The following is a 19,918-nucleotide window of genomic DNA, read 5'->3' on the forward strand; positions in this document are numbered from 1 at the left end:
TGTTTTTATCAGAATAGCATGGGAACATGCACATTTCCCCTAAAAATGCTTCACCTCAGAGGCTAATAAATGCACAGTAACCAACTGCTTTTTGATAAACGTACTTAGGTCAGCAGTCCAGACTTATTAAGAACAGGCATGTTTCAGCCTTATTAGTTCTCATTCCTATAGCAAAAATGGTAACTCTAGCTATACTCTGAAACATTCAACTTAATACACCTTCTGAAATATTCAACTTAATACACCTTTGGTATATTTACACTGAGGGTTGGTATGAGATAATGTAGGAAAATAAAAATCTTATAACAAATGTATATAAGACCACATAAAACCAGATAAATATGCTTTGTGTGATGACATATTAGGGGGATGATTTAATGTTTAGTTATGTGATCCTAATAGGGGTCTGGCTATCTGCCACTTCAGTGCACTAGTCAACAATATAAAATGTATTCACCAATGGGAACATCTAACTAAGACTAGAATTAGAATTCAGCAGCTACAATAGTCAAAAGCTTGTTTAGGGAGCACTATAAAACCAGCCAGAGAAACTCATTAACTATACAAGAGCATATCTTGAAATGCTTGGCAGCGTTAGTAGAAACAGATATGTTTTTGTTTTGCAGAGTTAGATGGTAGTTTTTTGATTTTATTTCAATTTTTAACAAATGTCTGTATTATACAGATTTTCAGCTAACTGTGGCCACAGTCTGGACCTCACCATTTTCTTGACTGTCTTCACCAGACTGTACTTGGTTGAATTTACCAAGCTTTTTCACACGTTCTAGAAGTGATTTAAATGTCTCCTTCAGGTTTTTCTCCAGTAGCCATCCTTCACTTTCACTTTCTGGATTTTCTAAATCAGTAATACTTAACAAAGAAGTCAGCAAGTAACGCAGTCCGACCATCACTGTAATCTACATTAGACAGAGGGGGGAAAAAGGAATAATTACAGTTAAGCAGAAGGCTTATCTGTTTTTTTTTTTTTTAATTCTTTAACTTTATGATTAATGACAGACTGTATAAATGTAATATAAATATTTAAGTAAATTTGCCATTCTTGACATGCAAATCCATGTCAGCTATCTGAATCACCATACTCTGTGTGATGTCCCCACTCTGCACCAGTAATCAAGGAGTCTAAATCCTCACCACTGACACTGGAGCAGGAATACAAATGGATACACCCAGTATTTCTAGATGCAAGCCTCTCTGTATCAAGCACAATTTCCCTTAAGAGCACATAAGGAACACAGACAGCCCGGGGGTCTGGATTTCTTTATATGTGTCTCCCCCAGAGCCCCAGTAAGGTTCCCCACTAGCACAGCTATAGGGTTAAGTCCTCAGCTGAGTGTCAAAGTGAAGTCCTCCAGCACCCTCTCTGTGAAACCAGTGCTTCATGCTCCTGCTCCAAGTAGCTGACACACACACACACACACACACACACACACACACACACACACACACACACACACACACTGTGAGATCTGATTTTCAAATATGAGTGCACTTACACACACACACACATACATACATACTACAAATCCAGCTACCTAAGGCTCTTGCAAGGGTACCCAAGTATACTGAGTGAAATTAATATTAATACAAATGGTAATGTTGACCAAACAGCCAGGCTTCATGAGTGGCCACTGTGTCATCAATATATATAAGCACTCTCAAAGATTAAAATATTCTCTAAAAGGCCAGCCACAATGAAAAGTTTAAATATATTTAATAATAAATAATAAAAAAAACCCATGAAAATACAAAATATTTATTTACAGTAAACCCCAGAGTTTCAATCACAGGAAATATTAAAAATAACACAGCTGGAAAGTTTCACACATTTACAGAAAAACTACACAATTATTCTCACTATATTTTCCTGACTGATCTTGAGATTTACTGTTCCTACTTACTTAACAGATCAAGCCAAGATGAAGTAGGTAAGGGATTCTTCTATGTCAGGTTCCAAGGAACGTACTGCCCTGAGACTTCTGTCTCACCTAATATAAAACATTATTTCTGTATAGAATCACAAACATCTGGTCATCTGACTTCTAGTTCCCATGCAGCCCCCACTGCTAGAAACTGCCAAAATTTAGCACCTACTTGTCAATAATACACACACACACACACACACACACACACACACACACACACACACACACACACACACACACACACACACACACACACGAGCATTGCTCAGATCTTGTGCAGCTTCAGGAAGTCATAAAACAATTACAAACTTCTACTCCTCCTTCAGAGACCAACAAACTATACTTTTACAAACACTGTGTCTCTGGCTTCATTCAAAACCGTGAGATAACATCTTTATGGCCTAGGCCCAGTAATTTAATTTCTTACTATTTCTCAAAGTTAGCAGGACTGAGCTTTAACCTCTTCTCTTCCAGTATCCTCTGTTCACACACACAGACATACACACACACACACACACACACACACACACACACACACACACACACACACACACACACACACACACACACACACACACACACACACACACATCTATATATCTATCTATATATATATATATATATATATATATATATATATTTTGGTTACAATACAGTTTTTAACAGAAGCAACTTTACATATCCATTTTCAACACAAGCATCTGTACAAATTGGTTTGATATTCAAATAACATATAATTCTTTCCTAAATTCCAGCTAGCTGTGCTGGCATATATTACACATCCACTCCCCTACTTCTCCTGGCATAGCTGGGAATACCTCTCACTATCATGTCATATGCCTGCAACCCTAGGCCCTGCCATAGTAAATTGGTGTTTTGCTGGCTGGCTTGCTGTAGCCATAGAACCTCCTCCGACTCCTCCTGCCTCCTACTGCAAATACGTAGCATGACGGCATCCCTATCATGGTAAGGTTTCATCATGTTAACATGGTACAATTTGTTCACCTGCCTTCTGCTTAGCAGTTTTACCATGTGTTTAACATCACTGACCTTCCTTACCACTTTGAAGGATGCCTCACAAGCTGCCTGTAGCTTGTTGTGTCTGACAGGAATGAGAACCATCACCTGCTGTCCCACAGCATACTCTCAGGCTTGAACATTCCTGTCATACCAGACCTTTTTCTGCTGTAGGGCTCCTGCCAGATTCCCCTGGGCCAAGCCCATGGCTCCTTAAGCCTTGTCCTGAGATTTAGGACATATGCCACCACAGACTCCTTGTGGGATTCACACTCACCCTCTCACTCATCACAAATCAAATCTAAAGGCCCCCTCACCCTGTGCTCATACAGCAACTCAAAGGGTGAATAACCTGGTGCATATCTGGGGTGCCAACAGATGGGGCAAATATTTACCCCACTCTCTCTTAAACTGGTCTTCAAATGCCTGTAGCATGGTCTTCAGTGTAGAGTTTTACCTCTCCACAAGACCATTAGTCTGGGGATGGTATGAGTGATCTTTAGGTTCTTCACCCCGCAGCACTTCCACAGACAAGCTAACAGGTCTAACATGAAATTGGCAACTCTGTCAGTCTGTATTTCTCTCAGGGAAACATACCCTGCTGAAAATCTCTAACAAAGCATTTGCCACCTTCTCTACCTCAATGGAGGACAGATCCACTGCCTTAGGGTATCTGGTAGCATAATCTACTAACATCAGGATCTACCTTCCTCCCTGTGGAACTTGGGGTATTCAGAGGCCCCACAATATCCATAGCTAGCCTCTGAAATTGCTCCTCAATCACAGGCAAAGGCATCAAAGTAGCTTTGACCATGTCTAATGCCTTGCCTACTTTTGGCACTGCCCACAGGTCCTGCAGTACCCTGTTAAATCCTTTGCAATCCCAGGCCAATAAAAGTTCTGCAAAATATGTCTCTTGGTATGCTTTATGCCCATATGGCCTGCAAAAGGAATGCCATGGGCTTTCTAGAAGTGCCAGACAGTAGGCTTCAGGCACAACCAACTGCTGTATTATCTCACCCTCTAGCCCTCCCTCAGGGGTCCACTCTCTATACAGTAACCCTCTGTTCCAGTATACAGATTCCCCCTTTCCTTGAGAATCAGGTGCCTCACTAGCTACCTCCCTCAAGCCTTGTAATGTAGGGTCTGAGAGCTGAGCCTCTTAGCTCTACTTTTGTGATCCTTACCAGCTCCCATTCCACAGGAAGTCTGGTGCCTCACTGTCAGTCTGGGTACTACCACTCACCTCTGCCCTTGCAGTCACTCTGTCCAATGGAACATCAGTACCTACCAGCAGCTGTGGCTCACCTTCAGGCAAGCTCCCTCCCGAAATAGCCACCTCACCAGCCATGGCTTCAGGTATGGTGTCTGTCTGGGTCTCCCTCAGGCTACCAGACCCACATGCCTGTCTCAAAGCCTGACTGAGTATAACTGCATACACACAAGGTACTGAATTATCAAAATCATTCCCCTATCATGACATCTGCAGGGATATCCTCAAACACACCTACTTGCTTGCTTCCTTTTCTACCCTCCCAGTCAAGGTGAACCCTGGCCAAAGGCATTTGGAATGGTGGTCCCTCCTAAAGCTCTGACAGGGCTGGACTGCCCAATCAAGTACTGTTCCTCTTTAACCACTGCAGGCTTCACAATGGTTATGTCAGAGTCTGTGTCTCTTAGCAGTGGCCTGTTTTCCATCCATTAAGATAGGATATAAACGTTTGTGATAGTTTGGTACCCCTGTTGTCTCCAGACAACTTACTACTGGCATATGTTATTCCCACTTGCTGGCTCCCCCACCATTTGTTCTTCACCTTGCCTCTGTGGACATCTGTATGATACATGGCCCCACTGGTTACATTTAAAACATTTAACCCTTGATCCTGGTCGTGTACCTGATCTCAAAGGGTGAAAAACTTCTCCTGTTACTGGTGGACTCTGTTGGAGTGTGTTAGGCTGCCCACCATGGGTTTCCTTATATCCACGTGCAGCACTGGATATCCCTTTCCTAAGCAGTGATGCTCTGCTTGCTAAGTAGAGATCTCCCAGTTTCCCCAGCTCATCTGCAGAGTTACACTCTTGGTCTGCCAACCAGATTCTCATGTCCTCAAAGTGCTAAGGGCTTGTTCCCTCCCCAAAAGGTCTGTCAGCCCTTCAAAAGTACACCCGCTCACCCACCTATGAAAATAAGTGCTTAGCAATATAATCACACACACTTTCATCTGCCTTGCGTCTATGCTCATGAAACTTTTTTTCTGTAAGCTTCAGGTGTTAACTTAAAACATTCAAGTAAACATTTCTTTACTTTTTCAAAGTTTAAACAATCAATATCAGACAATTTAGAAACAGCAGTTACAGCTTTACTATGGAGTTAAGGGGGTCGGGAACCATATCAAGAGCCCTTGGTCAACATTATAATATTTACATACCCTTTCAAATATATGAATATAACTATTAAAATTGTCACCCTCTGTAAACTGTGGAAGAAATGTACTGACCTTTATTGCTTCTGTGGTTTGGTTATTACTTTCCCCATTACCTCCATGACCCTAGTGAAGAGTCAGCATCTCCCTCTCATGTTGACACTGCTTCTCTTTTTCTTCAGCCTCCAAACACTGCAGTCTCTCATTTTCTCCAGCCTCCAAATGCCACAATCTCTCTGCTGATTCTAATTCCAAACATTTGGCCTCCATTTCAAGTCTGTCTAACTCCAGACAGGCTTTTAAGTAATCTAAGGAAAAGGTGAACTGTCCTGTTTCTGAGGGCTGCAGATTCCCATCAGCAGACTGCTTATCCTCATGGTTGCTGGTCTGACCTGTAATTATGGCTTAAATCATTTCCTATTCACTCAGGTTGGCATACACCAGTCCTTTGGCTTCACACACCTTGGTCAACTGGTTCTTTGTCAGCTTGCCATAATCCTCTGCTGGCATCTTTGCCTGCTTTCCATGGCTAAACTAAACTAACAAAAATAAATAAATAAATAAAACTATTGTGAAGTGAAACTCTGAATGTCTACCCTGTGGCTGCTGAGAGGATACACCTTTAGTGAGAACTGCCTCCAGGCTACAGAAGTTCAATTAATATCCACACAACTGCTCACCAATATGTGATGTCCTCACTCTGGGCCAGTAATCAAGGAGTCTGAATCCTCACCACTGACACTGGAGAGGGACTTCCACTTGGAATACAAATAGAACCACTCAGTATTTCCAGATGCAGCCCTCTCTGCATCAAGTACAATTTCCCTTAAGAGCACACAGGAAACACAGTGAGCCTGGACTTCTTTATATCTGTCTCCCTCGAGGGCCCCTTTAAGGCTTGCCACTAGCACAGCTATAGGGTTAAGTCCTCAGCTGAGTGTCCAAGCAAAGTCCTCCAGCACCCTCTCAGTGACACTAGTACTTCATGTCCCTGCTTTAAGTAGCACACACACACACACACACACACACACACACACACACACACACACACACACACACACACACACACACACACACACACACACACACACATTGAGATTTAATTCTGACACATGCACAAACACACACCTGGGAAATGCTGGCACAGATTTACATTTATATTTAATTCAGTTGGAATACAGTCAGGACCCAATGTTGACACATTTTTAACAGAAGCAACTTTAGTAATCCATTTTCAACACAAGCATCTGTACAAATCAGTTTGATATTCAAATAACATGTAATTCTTTACTAAATTCCAGCTAGCTCTGCTGGCATACGTTACACATCCACTGCCCTACTTCTCCTGGCATAGCTGGCAATACCTCATATCATCACACACTGTAATACTTGTACATTTATTTTCTAGCCCTGTTACTTTGCAGTTCCTTTTACATGTACCCAGTGAATGCAGAGGATTTAAAAAAAAATGCAGTGATGCTAATAAACTGCATCTGACAATATGCTAGATGTGAATGGCATAATCTATACCTGTTTAAACAAAATCTAACTGCCACAGAGCAGTATGTCTGATGTATGAACCACATTTCACTCCCAAAAATTTGGATGCAAGTACTGTGTATGTCTGAAAAAGACCTGTGCCAAGAAACAAGTTTAACTGACAATAACACAGTGCTAATGATGGAAAATAAATATTTTAAAATGTATCTAGAAAGGCTGTATTTTCTGCTTTGTGGTGCTGGTCCTTTAAATGTGTAGGAACTGGGCAACAGCCAAATAATAACACAGAAGTGTGATGGTGAGTAATGCTGACCGTTCTGCACAGTACTAGGATGTATAACAAAACTAGATGATGGAGGCAAGCTCCAAGCAAATATCGGTGGCATGCTGGTAAGGAATAGAAAGTATGACTGCAACACTGGGCTTTGTTCCTTTCCATGCCAAGTAGCAGAATGTCAGTCACCTCTATCATAAGAGCATCAATTTTTTTAGTAAATGTTTTTATTCCTTGATCCATCATTTTTCAGTCAATTTCTGATGCACTTTAGTGTTTCCCACTAATCCCACAGCACGTGTCAACATGCATCCTACTTGTGATGCAGTTTACCTCTTGAGTCATGTAATGTGCATTTGATGCTATTATGTGACTACGTTATATGATGCAGTTTACCTCTTGACTCATGTAATGTGCATTTGTTGCTCTTATGCAATTTATCTTAGGTGCAATGTGTGCAGATACTGATCTTCAGTAAAACTGAATCATTCTTTAGCCTAAATGTTCAGATTGGTCTTCAGAACTACACAACACTATAAAATATATTTTCAAAAATATAAATTCACAATGAATAAAAAGGTCAGTTTAAATTAAAAAGTACAAATCCTCACAAAATGTATCGTACAGACCACGTATTATTAATTTTCTTTAATAAAGCTATCAACCAGGTAAGCATACCAGGAAAAAGTTTCACTTTTCAGGGGCTACTCAGGAGCATGTACTTGTTAAGATCTAATATGGAAGGTCCCTGTTTGATGGATCCAATTTAGGAATAACCTGTGGCTGGGTGTGAATAATGCTTGATTTAGACATGGTTGGCATGGTTTGGTCATGAAAGGTAATGCCTAATTAACTAAACATAGCCATCTAAGGGTAACTCAAATGTTTGCCATTATTTAGTGATTGAACTCCTTACTGATTTATCAGAAATAAATACAAACTTTACAAGGCACAGAAATCAGGGACAGTTGATAGCATCCATACTCCCACACATACATACATACATACCCACATGCATTGCTCACAAACACACACAAAATAAAATTATTTACCTGTTACATTTACATATTGTAAGTAGCATGAATACTCTTTCAGGCAGGCTGCCTATGTCATGTGAGACAGAGTGAGCCAATAGAAACAGATTCTCTCTGCTTCACAAAACAGCCTCATAAGCCACTTTTCAAGTGTCATTTCTGCCTTCTGGAGAAGGGAAAGAACAGCCTGGCAAGCCAATGAAGCTGTGTTTTGTTCTCAGAACTCCGAGCATGCACAATAGTTCCATGCTCAGCTACAAAAAGCAAAATAAAAATATTATTATTTTACTTTTTTAGAATTAATTCTTTGGGATTGTTCTTCCTGAGAAGCCCAGTGCTGGTGATGGTGGGATGCTGCCTCCGGGATACAGTGTTCACCGGTTGGACCGTGCTGCAGGGAGGGGAGGTGGGATAGTGGTCCTTTGCAGGGGTGCTCTGGCCGTTGGTGGAGACACCATTTGGCCTCCCCAGTTCGGTGGCGCGGAGCTCCTCGTGGCCAGGCTGCAGATTGCCGGAACAGACACTTGGACATCATCTGTGCATGCATTCCACCAGGTAACAACCTAAATACCCTAGAAGATCTCCTTTACTGGTTATCCACTACCTATCCCCAAGAAACCATAGTTCTTGGTGATTTTAACGCCGACTGGCAACCCTGCTTCTCTGACCCCCCCCCCCCTCACTCATGTAAACTTATCTGGGTTTAAACAGACCATAACCTCTCCCACTAGGATAAACAAACCAACCAACAAGGAAAGTATTCTAGACTGGATCCTAGTTAATAACCAACCCCAACTGTACACAGCTGGTACTCTCCCTGATGACCTCAGTGACCATTCTCTAACCTATATCATAAAACATAAGGCAGGAAACCCTCACCAGCCCAAATATAAAACATTTAGAAACAGGAAAAATTTTGATGCTGCTATATTCCAAAATGAATTAAAAGCAGTTGACTGGTCAAAACTAAAAAATCTAACATTAGAGAAGGCCATAGATCACTTTAACACTAAATTCCTAAGTATCCTTGATTCCCATGCTCCAGCACGTACAATAAAAACTAGATCAAATACAGCACCATGGCTCATAAAAGATACCAAAGCAAAAAATCAAAACTAGAAACAGAGCCTGGGCCAGCTGGAGAACAACCAAAGCCCCACTTGACCATCTAAAATATCTTCAGCTCAGGAATGATACAAAAAAATCTATTTTACTGGATAAAAAAAGCTCCTACCAAAATCTCCTACAAAAACACCACAATAACCCTCAAAAGTTCTGGGCAGGCTTAAATCAACTACTTTGTCCAGGTCACTCCACCACCCCAACCCTGGCTAACTACACCCATAGTTCCTCAGAGACAATAGCTAGCGCCTTTAATACCTTTTTCTCTGAAACAATCCAATCCCTAGCAAATCAACTAACCCCCTCTAACTTAAACCACATGCCTAATCTACCTAATAATCACCCGGAATTTGGCTTCCAACCAATATCCACTAGTTTTATCAAAACACTTCTAAAAAATCTAAAACCTACCACCCTCACTGCTGACCTCCTCCCTGCAGAGTACCTGCAAATAGCTGCAGATGCCATTGTATATCCCATATCTATCCTCATCAACAGAACCTTATCTGAAAATGCTATCCCCTCCCAATGGAAAATATCTCACGTCATCCCACTCCATAAAGGTGATAGCTCCTCAGACATATCCAACTATAGACCCATTGCCATTCTTTCCCCACTAGCCAAAATAATGGAGAAATGTGTACACAAGCAACTAATGCAATACCTTTCACAGAATAACTTACTATCCAACTCCCAGCATGGTTTCAGGCCATACCACAGCACCACCTCAGCCCTCATTTCCTTTACTACTGCCATAAACCAAAACAGGAATGACAATAGGCTAACCTCTGCCCTCTTTCTTGACCTATCAAAAACCTTTTGACATGGTCAACCATGAACTTCTCATTATTTCACTAAAATCTATTTCCCTCAACAAGCCTGCTATCCAGTGGTTCCAGTCCTACCTGACTGGTAGACAGCAGGCAGTACTATGGCAGGGTAAACTCTCCAGCCATTTACCTCACACTTGGTGTCCTTCAAGGGTCCATACTAGGTCCACTACTCTTCTCTATTTTTATCAACAACCTCCACACTGCTATCCCTAAAGCCACCTGCATCCAATACGCAGATGATTCCACTCTCATCTGCTCAGCCACCTCCCCATCCAACTTGCAAATCTTAACCCAAAATACATATAACACTATCGAGAACTGGCTCACCAATCAATGCCTACTTCTGAACCCCAATAAAACTAAACTTCTACTCTTCTCTCCCATTAGTAGATCCACCACACTTTCATTCTCTATCACATCTAACAATGGTACCACTATTTCCCCAGATAATCACACCAAACTGCTAGGGGTTATCATAGACAATAATCTCAAATTTGACTTACAGGTCAACAAAACCATACAGACCATCAATAAGAAGCTTGGATCACTGTACAGAAACAAGACATTTTTAACCCCACTGGCTAGGAATGCAATCGCCCAATCACACCTACTCTCTACTCTTTTATATGCCTCGCCTGTACTCTCAAACCTCAACAAATCCGAACTAGGTAAGCTGTCCCATAGCTACAATCATATTGCCAGATTCACCACTGGCTCCACCTATAGAACCCACCACTGCCAGAACCTTAAACAACTAGAGTGGCTAGAACTGCCCAGCTTAATTCAATTCAATCAACTCTTAATAGTGCACAAAATTTTGTACCACCCTGAGGATACCCCCTCACTTAATATTATTAAGCCATATAGCAATCTAAGATCCCTACGGTCATCCGATAAACTACTGGTCCAAACCCACAAAGCTAATAACTCTGCTGGTGAATCCCTGTTTGCCAACTTCAATGGCAAAACCTGGAATTTGTTGCCAAACTATATAACCATACAATCCTCCAAAAGTCTCTTCAAAAAAAAAAACCTCAAACAGTATCTCAAAGTGAACTGGCTATGCTCATGTACCAACCCTAATTCAGTTATAAACTAAAAGCATATTCTGCAATTATCATAACTTGTAACTACATCACCAAGCTCTGCTTCCAATCTGATGTCTCTTACTTTTAATTGTCTGTCCATGGCAATTGCGAGTCCCTACTAGGGAACTAACCCATTGTATATAATCACTTTGTTTTTATAATTGTTTGCTAACTTCTGTGTAATCTATGTAAGTTTGTCTTTGTGGAGCTTTTCTCCCTGGGCCTCTGCTGAAAATGGACATGTATCCAGTCAGACTATCTCGGTAAACAAATGTAAAATAAATAAACAAATGTAAAATAAATAAATAATACATTTTTAATGGGGGCTGCAGCCCAGCAGCCAGGGCCACCAGCCGCCCCTGCAAGTCTTACTGTTCTGATCCACATCAAAAAATATTCAAAATAGTCTTAGGCAAAGTCCAAAAAATGCCTCACTTACATTCTTATGTATCTTCTTGTAATTCCAATGTTTCTTCTTATATATACTCCAGCTGGCAGCTTTCAAGAGTCTTTACTCTTCATGAAGATTCTCCCTCCACAGTGAAAGGCAAATGTTTCTATTGTGTGTGCAGCTGAAACCCTCTCTTTTTAAATGATATATGGAGGAGTCTCATAGGTTGCTAATAGGCATGTAGTCCAGGAGACTATTAATGAGCCTGGCCTAAACTGCTACAAATCACTGTCTGGTTAAGTGACTTGCTCAAAGTCACACAGCAGGCAAATGAAGGCTGAGGGAATCAAACACTGTACCACAGGAAGTAGTTCATTAATAGTGCACAGCTTTAACCCTCTTCACCTACTGTCACACCCTCTGCTGCTGTATGCTCCATGTATTATACAGTGTAAAGATAGCAATTGAAAACAATAGTTTCACAGTAATACAGTACTTTCATAGCATTTTTCAGTAAAAGTAGTGTTTCAACAACCATTTCATAGCCTTATAATGGCCTCAGGCTACCTGTTTTCTGAGCTGACAACAAGGTTTCAGTGAGTACACTTCTTTTTCAATTTTGTTTTGCTTTTATTTTGTTTCTCATTTGTTGTAGCTGCCCCTTTTTCAACACTTTCTCCCTTTTTCATCTTATTAGACAAACATTCTCTTTTAGCCCATTGCCAACACAAAAAAGTGAGAAAGCACTTTCTTTCATTGAGTTTCTTTTTTAATACTCTGATTGTTGGTAGACTTTTGCCTGGTTAGCCATTCCGAACCATTCATTCGATCACTGTGTTTATGGAAAAAAAGTTTCACCATAGGAGAAACAGAAAAGTTGCCTTTACTGCTTTAGAGACAGGCATAGCATTTTTATGTGCTATTTTACTTATTGTTTGTTTGTGTCTTTTGGCTTTTCCCGGTTAGGGGTCGCCACAGCGGAACTCCGGTCCGCTAATGATTGGCAGTAGAGTTTTACATGCTGGCTTGCCGGGCCTAACGCACAACCTTCTGCGACTGTTAAAAATTGCATTAATTTGTTACCATTGTCCCTCAAGCATTGAAAAATAGGGAATTTTCACGTATTCAAAACCAAGACAGTCAACAACTGTGAAGAAAAAAATCTCCCCCAAAAACATACAGTTCACAAAACCCTATGCCTAAACCACTTCTTTTCTCTTTCATTTTTGATACTCCTCCGAAGAAAATAAATGATGCTAGTCAAAAAGTTGTTATACAAGTTGTTGAGCCAAACACCACTGCTTTTCTGAGTCTGTCAAATTTATCTGACTTTACAACAGACCTGAGAAGTTTCTCAGGCGTTAAAGCTACTGCCATCCCTGTCATCTGTGAGTTGGATTATGATTGGTTGACTGTGGTTGCACTGAGGGCAAAAGAAAGTCTGTCCACATCCCACTCCTCTACCTTTTGGGGGGGAACAGATGCTCCCTTGGTGTGTTTTTATGCAAACCTCAAATATCAAAACTTTCATCAGTGACCCCAGTATCTTCAGTATCACTTTTGACCATGCAGATTTTGACCAGTTCAGCATCAAAATCATTGTTGATACCTGATGTCACTATGTCCTTGTTGGTATCATATGTCTTGGCATCAGTGCACCAGTACTGTGTAAAATTATCAGTGCTGTTAAAGCCATCACTGCATGTACTGACTATTCTCTCAGACCCAGTGCTTGGGCCTAGGGTTTTGGCACCAATGTCTGTGCCATGTCCTTTGGTGTTGCTGCTAGTCCTGGTTGATTTGCATTAGAGATCACAAGGCTGTGCCCAATAAAGTACTCTTCATTGTAATAGTTATTGCTAATGTTTTTTTCAACCTTAATGTGAGCACCATCCATTTCATTGCAGCAGTCATTTTCTGAGCCATTGGCTCTGACACTTGCTATAAAGTAAGGCATAGAAGCACAAAGCACACTATGCATCCAAGCATGTCTTTCTTGCCCTCAAACTCTACTGATGGTTTTAATGAAGACATTATGCAAGAGGAAGTAGTTGGACTCTCCACATGAGTCCACAACACCTGATGCTAATGATTAATATGACACAGATTCTCCAGCCTTCCCTTAGATATTTTAGATTTGGGGAGTTCCTTAAAATGAGACAGGAATGGAAATGACCCAACACTAATCCTGTGAACCTCCATCAGACTTCCTGGGTAGTCCCTCCATTAAGGAACATGTAGAAGTGGCTACCAATGTTATTTGTAAAATCCCAAAATTATGGCATCAAAGCCTAAGAAACCTGTATCCTCTAGACGCCTAGATAGTGGGATGTTTGGCTGGAGATGCTCAAGCTGTAAACACTAGTTTCTTCAGCTAACAATGAAAAGTCTCCAACTCCCCACAACCTTATGCTTCATCCACTGGGCAAAAAGACTTGATTAAAGGACCACTTGGAGAAGCAAATGTATGCATCCTGCACATTTTCTATGACAGAGCTAAATTACCTTGTGGTAAATTTTCAGAGAGACCTAGTCAATGAAATACACCAGTCACTATTTCTGTTACCTGATAGGCCTATTAAAGAAAAGTTGTTGTTTTAGGTGGCAACTCAACATGATACACATTATGATGTGGATGACATACAACACCACTGAGGGTTCAACCAGAGCCTACAGGATCTGGGATTACAGTCATTACCTTTAACTGGTACACTACTGCTTAATGAATCCCAACTCCCTGAGCCTCATCCCCACGAAACTCAGCTCCAGACAAAACATTTTGGCACTGATGGAGAATCATACTAAGTGACATTTCCAGGGGTTTGCCCCTTTTCCATTTACAGTGCAAACATGAGATTTATTATACTATTTACCCCCCACATCATAGGGTGCAGGGACACTTACACATGCCCTCCCTTGCAAAAAATAAAAAAATAAATAAAACTTACACACACACACACAAAGCTGTGTTTTCATAGTTTTTTTTTCAGGGAGTTGGGTTTGGGGAGTTAGCACTCCTGTCAATTACTGTTCATCCATTGATAGTAAAAGCACATTTAACACCAAAACACTATAACTTCATAACAGAATATTTTGCTTCTACATGTCCCATATACATGAACTGAATCTTAAATATCTTATTTGTAGTCCCTTTTTTATTATTATTTTTCTTGAGTTATTTCAATTATTAAGGTTTCATGTTCATTACTGTCACGTTAAACTATTCTTTCTAAATTTTTAAATAAAAGTGAAGTTGTAACATAATGCATTTCAAAAATATAAGGTACATCATGACCATGACAGCACACTCACTGGTTCAGTTCTTGTCTCAAAATACCGTATAGAAAAACCCACAACATAACAGAAGTCTATAAGTCTGTGTCAGAATCTATATGGCAGCACAAATGTTACACTCAGCTCTATATCAGTTCTTCACTAATCCAGATATATTTCTGTTACAATCCCTTCTCCTCAGGTGTTCTAAGGACACGGTGCTAATAATGCTGAAATGTCTATGAAACATTCCTCAGTCAGCAGTTGTGTCATGTGAATTTGTTACAACTGTAATGCTAAGCGTGTCCTCTCTGTGCAATCCAGCAACAAATCCACAGCCCCACAAGTGCCAGTGATATCAGAGCAGACGTTTTAGAACGGCATAGATGACAGAGCACAACTATAGGAGGGGGACATATATAACTAAATAATAAAAAACAAACTGCACCCAGAAACAAAATACCCTATTTTTAATGGTCAGCATGATGCTAACACTATTTGTAAAGTAAAATTATTTTTTCCTCCCAAAAATAATGAACAGTGATCTTTGCTCAGTATTTTTTTAGTCTTTAAAATATATTTCTGCATAACAGTCCCATGATGACGGTGTATCAACTTTTGCATTAAGTCCAGCTTTTTGAGTGTGTACCAAAGGTTTTTCAGATTAAATCACTGGAACATTTTGATAAGTCACTGCTTAGTGACTATCCCAGGGATTCAGCAATATGGTCTCCATGACAGTGTCTACCCAGCTGCTGTTTATTTTCCAGAAGTGATGTGACTCTAAGGTGATTAACAATTAACAAAGGGAAACAGCCAGGTGGGAACAGATAATTAAAAAATCTGCTTGTGGTCAGAGCCAGGTCTGCAATAAAGACTGTGGTCCCCACTTCAGAAATATGTCTAAGAAAGACGCTGCCTTTTTGGTCTTTAATTCCTCTAAGCTGCTAAAATGCTACATTGTCATGCTTCCTCCGCCTACCTTTCTTTCAAGGTTTGCATATTAACTCCATTTCATTTCTCATCATGTCATCTGGTCCAAATTCTGTACGTTTCTTGCTTTCCTTCTCTGCACTGCTTTGATTTTTGTCAACAGCTTAGAAGTGATGATTCTAAAATTGTACACAGTGCTACACATGTGGCTTAACAAAGTTTACAACATATATGTTTATATCGGGAAGCATGTCTTCTTTTCCTGTTGGACCTGCTTCTCACAGGACTGTTCATATTTAGCCTGCTTGCTAATTATACCAAAGTCCCTTTCCATTTTTGATGTTAGCAGTAGCTTACCTCTGATAAGCAGTCTCTCCATTCCCATCCGGCATTTGTTATCTATCTTCTTTACACAGTTTGAAACTAATGTGCTACATATCTGACCATTCATCTAACCTTGCTAAGTATCTTCTAGTTCTAATTATCCCAACTTGTGGATCTGTATTTTGGCTCAGTAGTCTGGTTTTCCACCTAAAAGGAAACCATATCTATTTTGCTAAGTAATATATTCTTGTTGAATGTTTTCTGGATTCTTTTACCATGTAAAGTATTTCATCAGACAATGACACACTATTATGTATTAATAGAAAATCCATCATGAGATGAACAAATTGAGAATATCATTGTTGCATAAATACAAAATATTATTAATGAAAAAAGATTAAGGGTTAAAGCATTCAATCAATAGTTAGAGCTAGATCTTACATATTATAGGATATGCCTTTTTAAAGTCCACAGTTATGTTATGGCAGAAACAATTCTGGCAATCCCCTCTGTGTGCCAACTACTTTTTCTATAAATAAAAAAAAAAAAATGTTTGGAATCCACCCTAAGACTAACACCCCTTATTTACCAGTTATGTCCCTTTTACTTCACCCATCTTTACTTTAAAATGAAAGGCTCATAAGTTCCCTTTTAATAATATTCAGTATTGTATATCTCTTCCCCTTCTTTCCTTTAATGAAAACAAAGCTGATCTTCCTCAAAGTTCTAGATTCTTAATTATATATTAATTTTTGTTACTCTTCTGTGAGTTCCCTTGAGCTTTTCAATACCTTCTTTTCCAATATAGTTTCTAGAACTGTAAATATTGCTCTGCATGCAACCTCCTTGCCACACATTGCAATATTCTGTTCAGCTCAGCCACAGCAAGTTGTTTGCTTATGTTGTCTTCTTTATGTTTATGTGACTAGCCTTCCTTCTCTGTAACACGAGTTTTATATTCAGCACACTGTAATGCACTTACAAGTGAGAACACAATGCCTTTAAATGTAAACAGCCATGAATATGATCAATGTCCTCTAGAAACTTGCTTTTTATTTTATTTATTGTAACACCCTTTAAAATAACTATCAAGTTTCTGCAGGCTGAAATTACTGAGAACATACAATAATTAAAAGAGCAAACACCAGAACAGATCTTTGAGAGAATCATATATTTTCTTTTCCCGTTCTGATGTATTGTTGGTTATTCTCACTCTATAAATCTTATTTATTAATCAACAGTCCTCTAGATAAATTATTTGAATGCTTGTATTAGCTTTCTCCAAAGCTGTTAAAATTATGTAATGACCAAGATGATCAAACGCTCTACTGAGAGCTGAACGATGTTATGTTAACTCCTCTAGTTTGTCCAAAATAAGTTAACTGGTATATACTAGGCAATCAGCATAGAAGACCATTAAGAGCTTAGCCACTGAAATTTACCTATTTGCCTGTCCTTAAGAAACCAAGGGTTAAGACCTAGGGCTAATCTACAGTTACCTATCCATTCATTTAAATCAGATTTAAAGCAAGCAAGGTAGTTACTTTGTTTAAAGTGAGGTGCGAGTTTATTCCACAGGTAGGGTACTATTTGAGAGAGAGATAGTTATCCCACCAACAGACCCCATTTATACCATAATGTAGGCTTAGGTCCCTAGAGCAGGTATCTGTGGTGCTACAAGTTTTCTGAACATGTAGCATGTCATGAAGGACAGGATCACTTGCAGCCTCATAGGCCAAGCAAAGATTGTCAAATAAAAGTTTATAATATATATAAACAACAAAGACTATCAGTGAGTCCCAGCTCTACCTTCCAATAAAATTTATTTCGTTGAACAGTTCCTTCTCTAAGCCCGGCCAACAGCCTTTACAGAGTAAAACAGTAAAACTCATAAAACACTTGCAATATATACAAAAAACAAGTAATCAATCAATTACATAATTAAACTATCAAATCACATAGCTTAAATATATTTAAAGTCACAGTCTTAAACAAGACATTGCCAGTTACATTCTCTGTTCATTCCATGTGGATGCAAAGTCCCAAATTTCATAATCAAAATGCATTCCTTTTGTCTTAACATATTTTTTTGCCTATCAACATCATTATAATATAATGGAACATGTTCCAGAACAGACACTTTTATATTCTCAATATTTCCATGGTGTACTGAGTTAAAATGCTCAGCAATAGGACTAGTAATTTTATTATTTTTAACATCTCTAATATGTTCTTTTATCCTATCTGCTAGCATTCTTATGTTTCTCCAATATAGTATTTGTTACAATCACAGAATATGACATACACAACACCTTTGCTCATACATGTATATTTGCCTTTTGTATCAAAAATTTTGCCATTTATTTTATTCACTTCATTTACAACATGTTTACATATAGCACATTTTCCACAAGGGAATGTTCCCAAATTCTTCACAACATTTAATTCATTAGTACAAGGCTTTTTATAAATGCTGTGTATCAGAAAGTCCTGTATATTTTTCCCCTTTCTATATGATGTCATTAATTTTATATTTTTCAGTGATGTTATATCTTTTTAATAAAATTCCAATATTCCATAATGATTTTATTACCAATCATAGAGAAGTTAGTGTACTTTGTAACAAAAACATTCTCTCCTGTTCAGTCCCATATTTATTGCTACTTTCATAGTTATTTTGTCTAATAGTGCCCTTACTCTGTTTAAAGGCTCTATGCAAGCTATTTTCTACATCATCTGGGTTATACCCTCTAGTTTTGAATATCTCGCCACTTTATAGGCCTCCTAAAGGCCATATCAATATCAGAATTGAGTCTTTTTATTCTCAAAATTCCCCATAGGGGATGGCTGACAACGTATGGGGGGGATGGCAACTATCTCCCCACATTTTCCAGCTTATTTCATCAAATTTTCTATGAATACTAGTATATATGGGAAAGCCATTATTGCCCCTAAGCGAAATATCCAAGAAATTAACCTGGTTTCCCTTTTGTATGTCACTAAATTTTATACCAAATCTGTTATTATTTAATTCATCAATGAAGTTATCTGATGTATCCCAATCCCCATGACAAATGAAAATTAGGTCATCAATAAATCTAAAATACCTTAGAACATTATTTTGAAAGAAAGGCAACCTATACAGGTGTTCATTTTCAAATAGCCCCATAAACAGGTTAGCATAGGCTGGTGCAAACGCTGCCCCATAGCAGTACCTGTAACTTGTCTATAAACAGTGCCATTAAATTCAAAAATTATTTTTCAAGCAGAATTCTACCAGTTCCAGGACATAATATGTTTTAGGACTATCATTCAAAAAGAATTTTATAGCTTCCAAGCCCAAAATATGGGAAATATTGGTGTAGAGGCTCTCTACATCCACCGTAATAAAGTACATATTTTCACCCCAATATATATCTTTTATTTTCCTTAGAAAATCATATGAATCTTGTATATAAGAAGGTAACAACAGAACTTTCTTTATCAATATTTCATGTAACATGGTGCAAAGATTATAAGTAAAATATCCAAAAGCTGACACAATAGGCCGACCAGGTGGTCGGTTCAGATCTTTATGAATTTTAGGTAGGCAAAAGAATTTTGCAATTTTTCTGTTCTTTACATTTATTTTTCTATTTATATCCATTTGACTTAGATAGTGTAATCTCACACCTTTCTGTAATAATTTTTCAAAATCTTTTCTGCTTGACATAGCTGATTAATGTTAGTTTTACAATATACATTGTTGTTATCTAGATGTTGC

At 39.0% G+C, this 19,918-nt stretch overlaps 1 protein-coding gene across 1 annotated transcript in view; it reads right to left on the minus strand.

The window, feature by feature from the left end:
* Nucleotides 1-361: 361 nt before the first annotated feature.
* Nucleotides 362-19,918, minus strand: part of PRPH2 (peripherin 2) — a 96,223-nt gene continuing 76,666 nt past the window's right edge. Inside the window, exon 3 of the mRNA XM_044061893.1 lies at nt 362-917. Coding sequence (XP_043917828.1) covers nt 690-917 — 228 coding nt within the window. The 3' untranslated portion in view covers nt 362-689. The remainder of the gene's footprint in view (nt 918-19,918) is intronic.

The sequence above is a fragment of the Protopterus annectens genome, chromosome 1.part0 (assembly GCF_019279795.1).
Source record: "Protopterus annectens isolate FY-2018-M chromosome 1.part0, PAN1.0, whole genome shotgun sequence".
Lineage (NCBI taxonomy): Eukaryota > Metazoa > Chordata > Ceratodontiformes > Protopteridae > Protopterus > Protopterus annectens.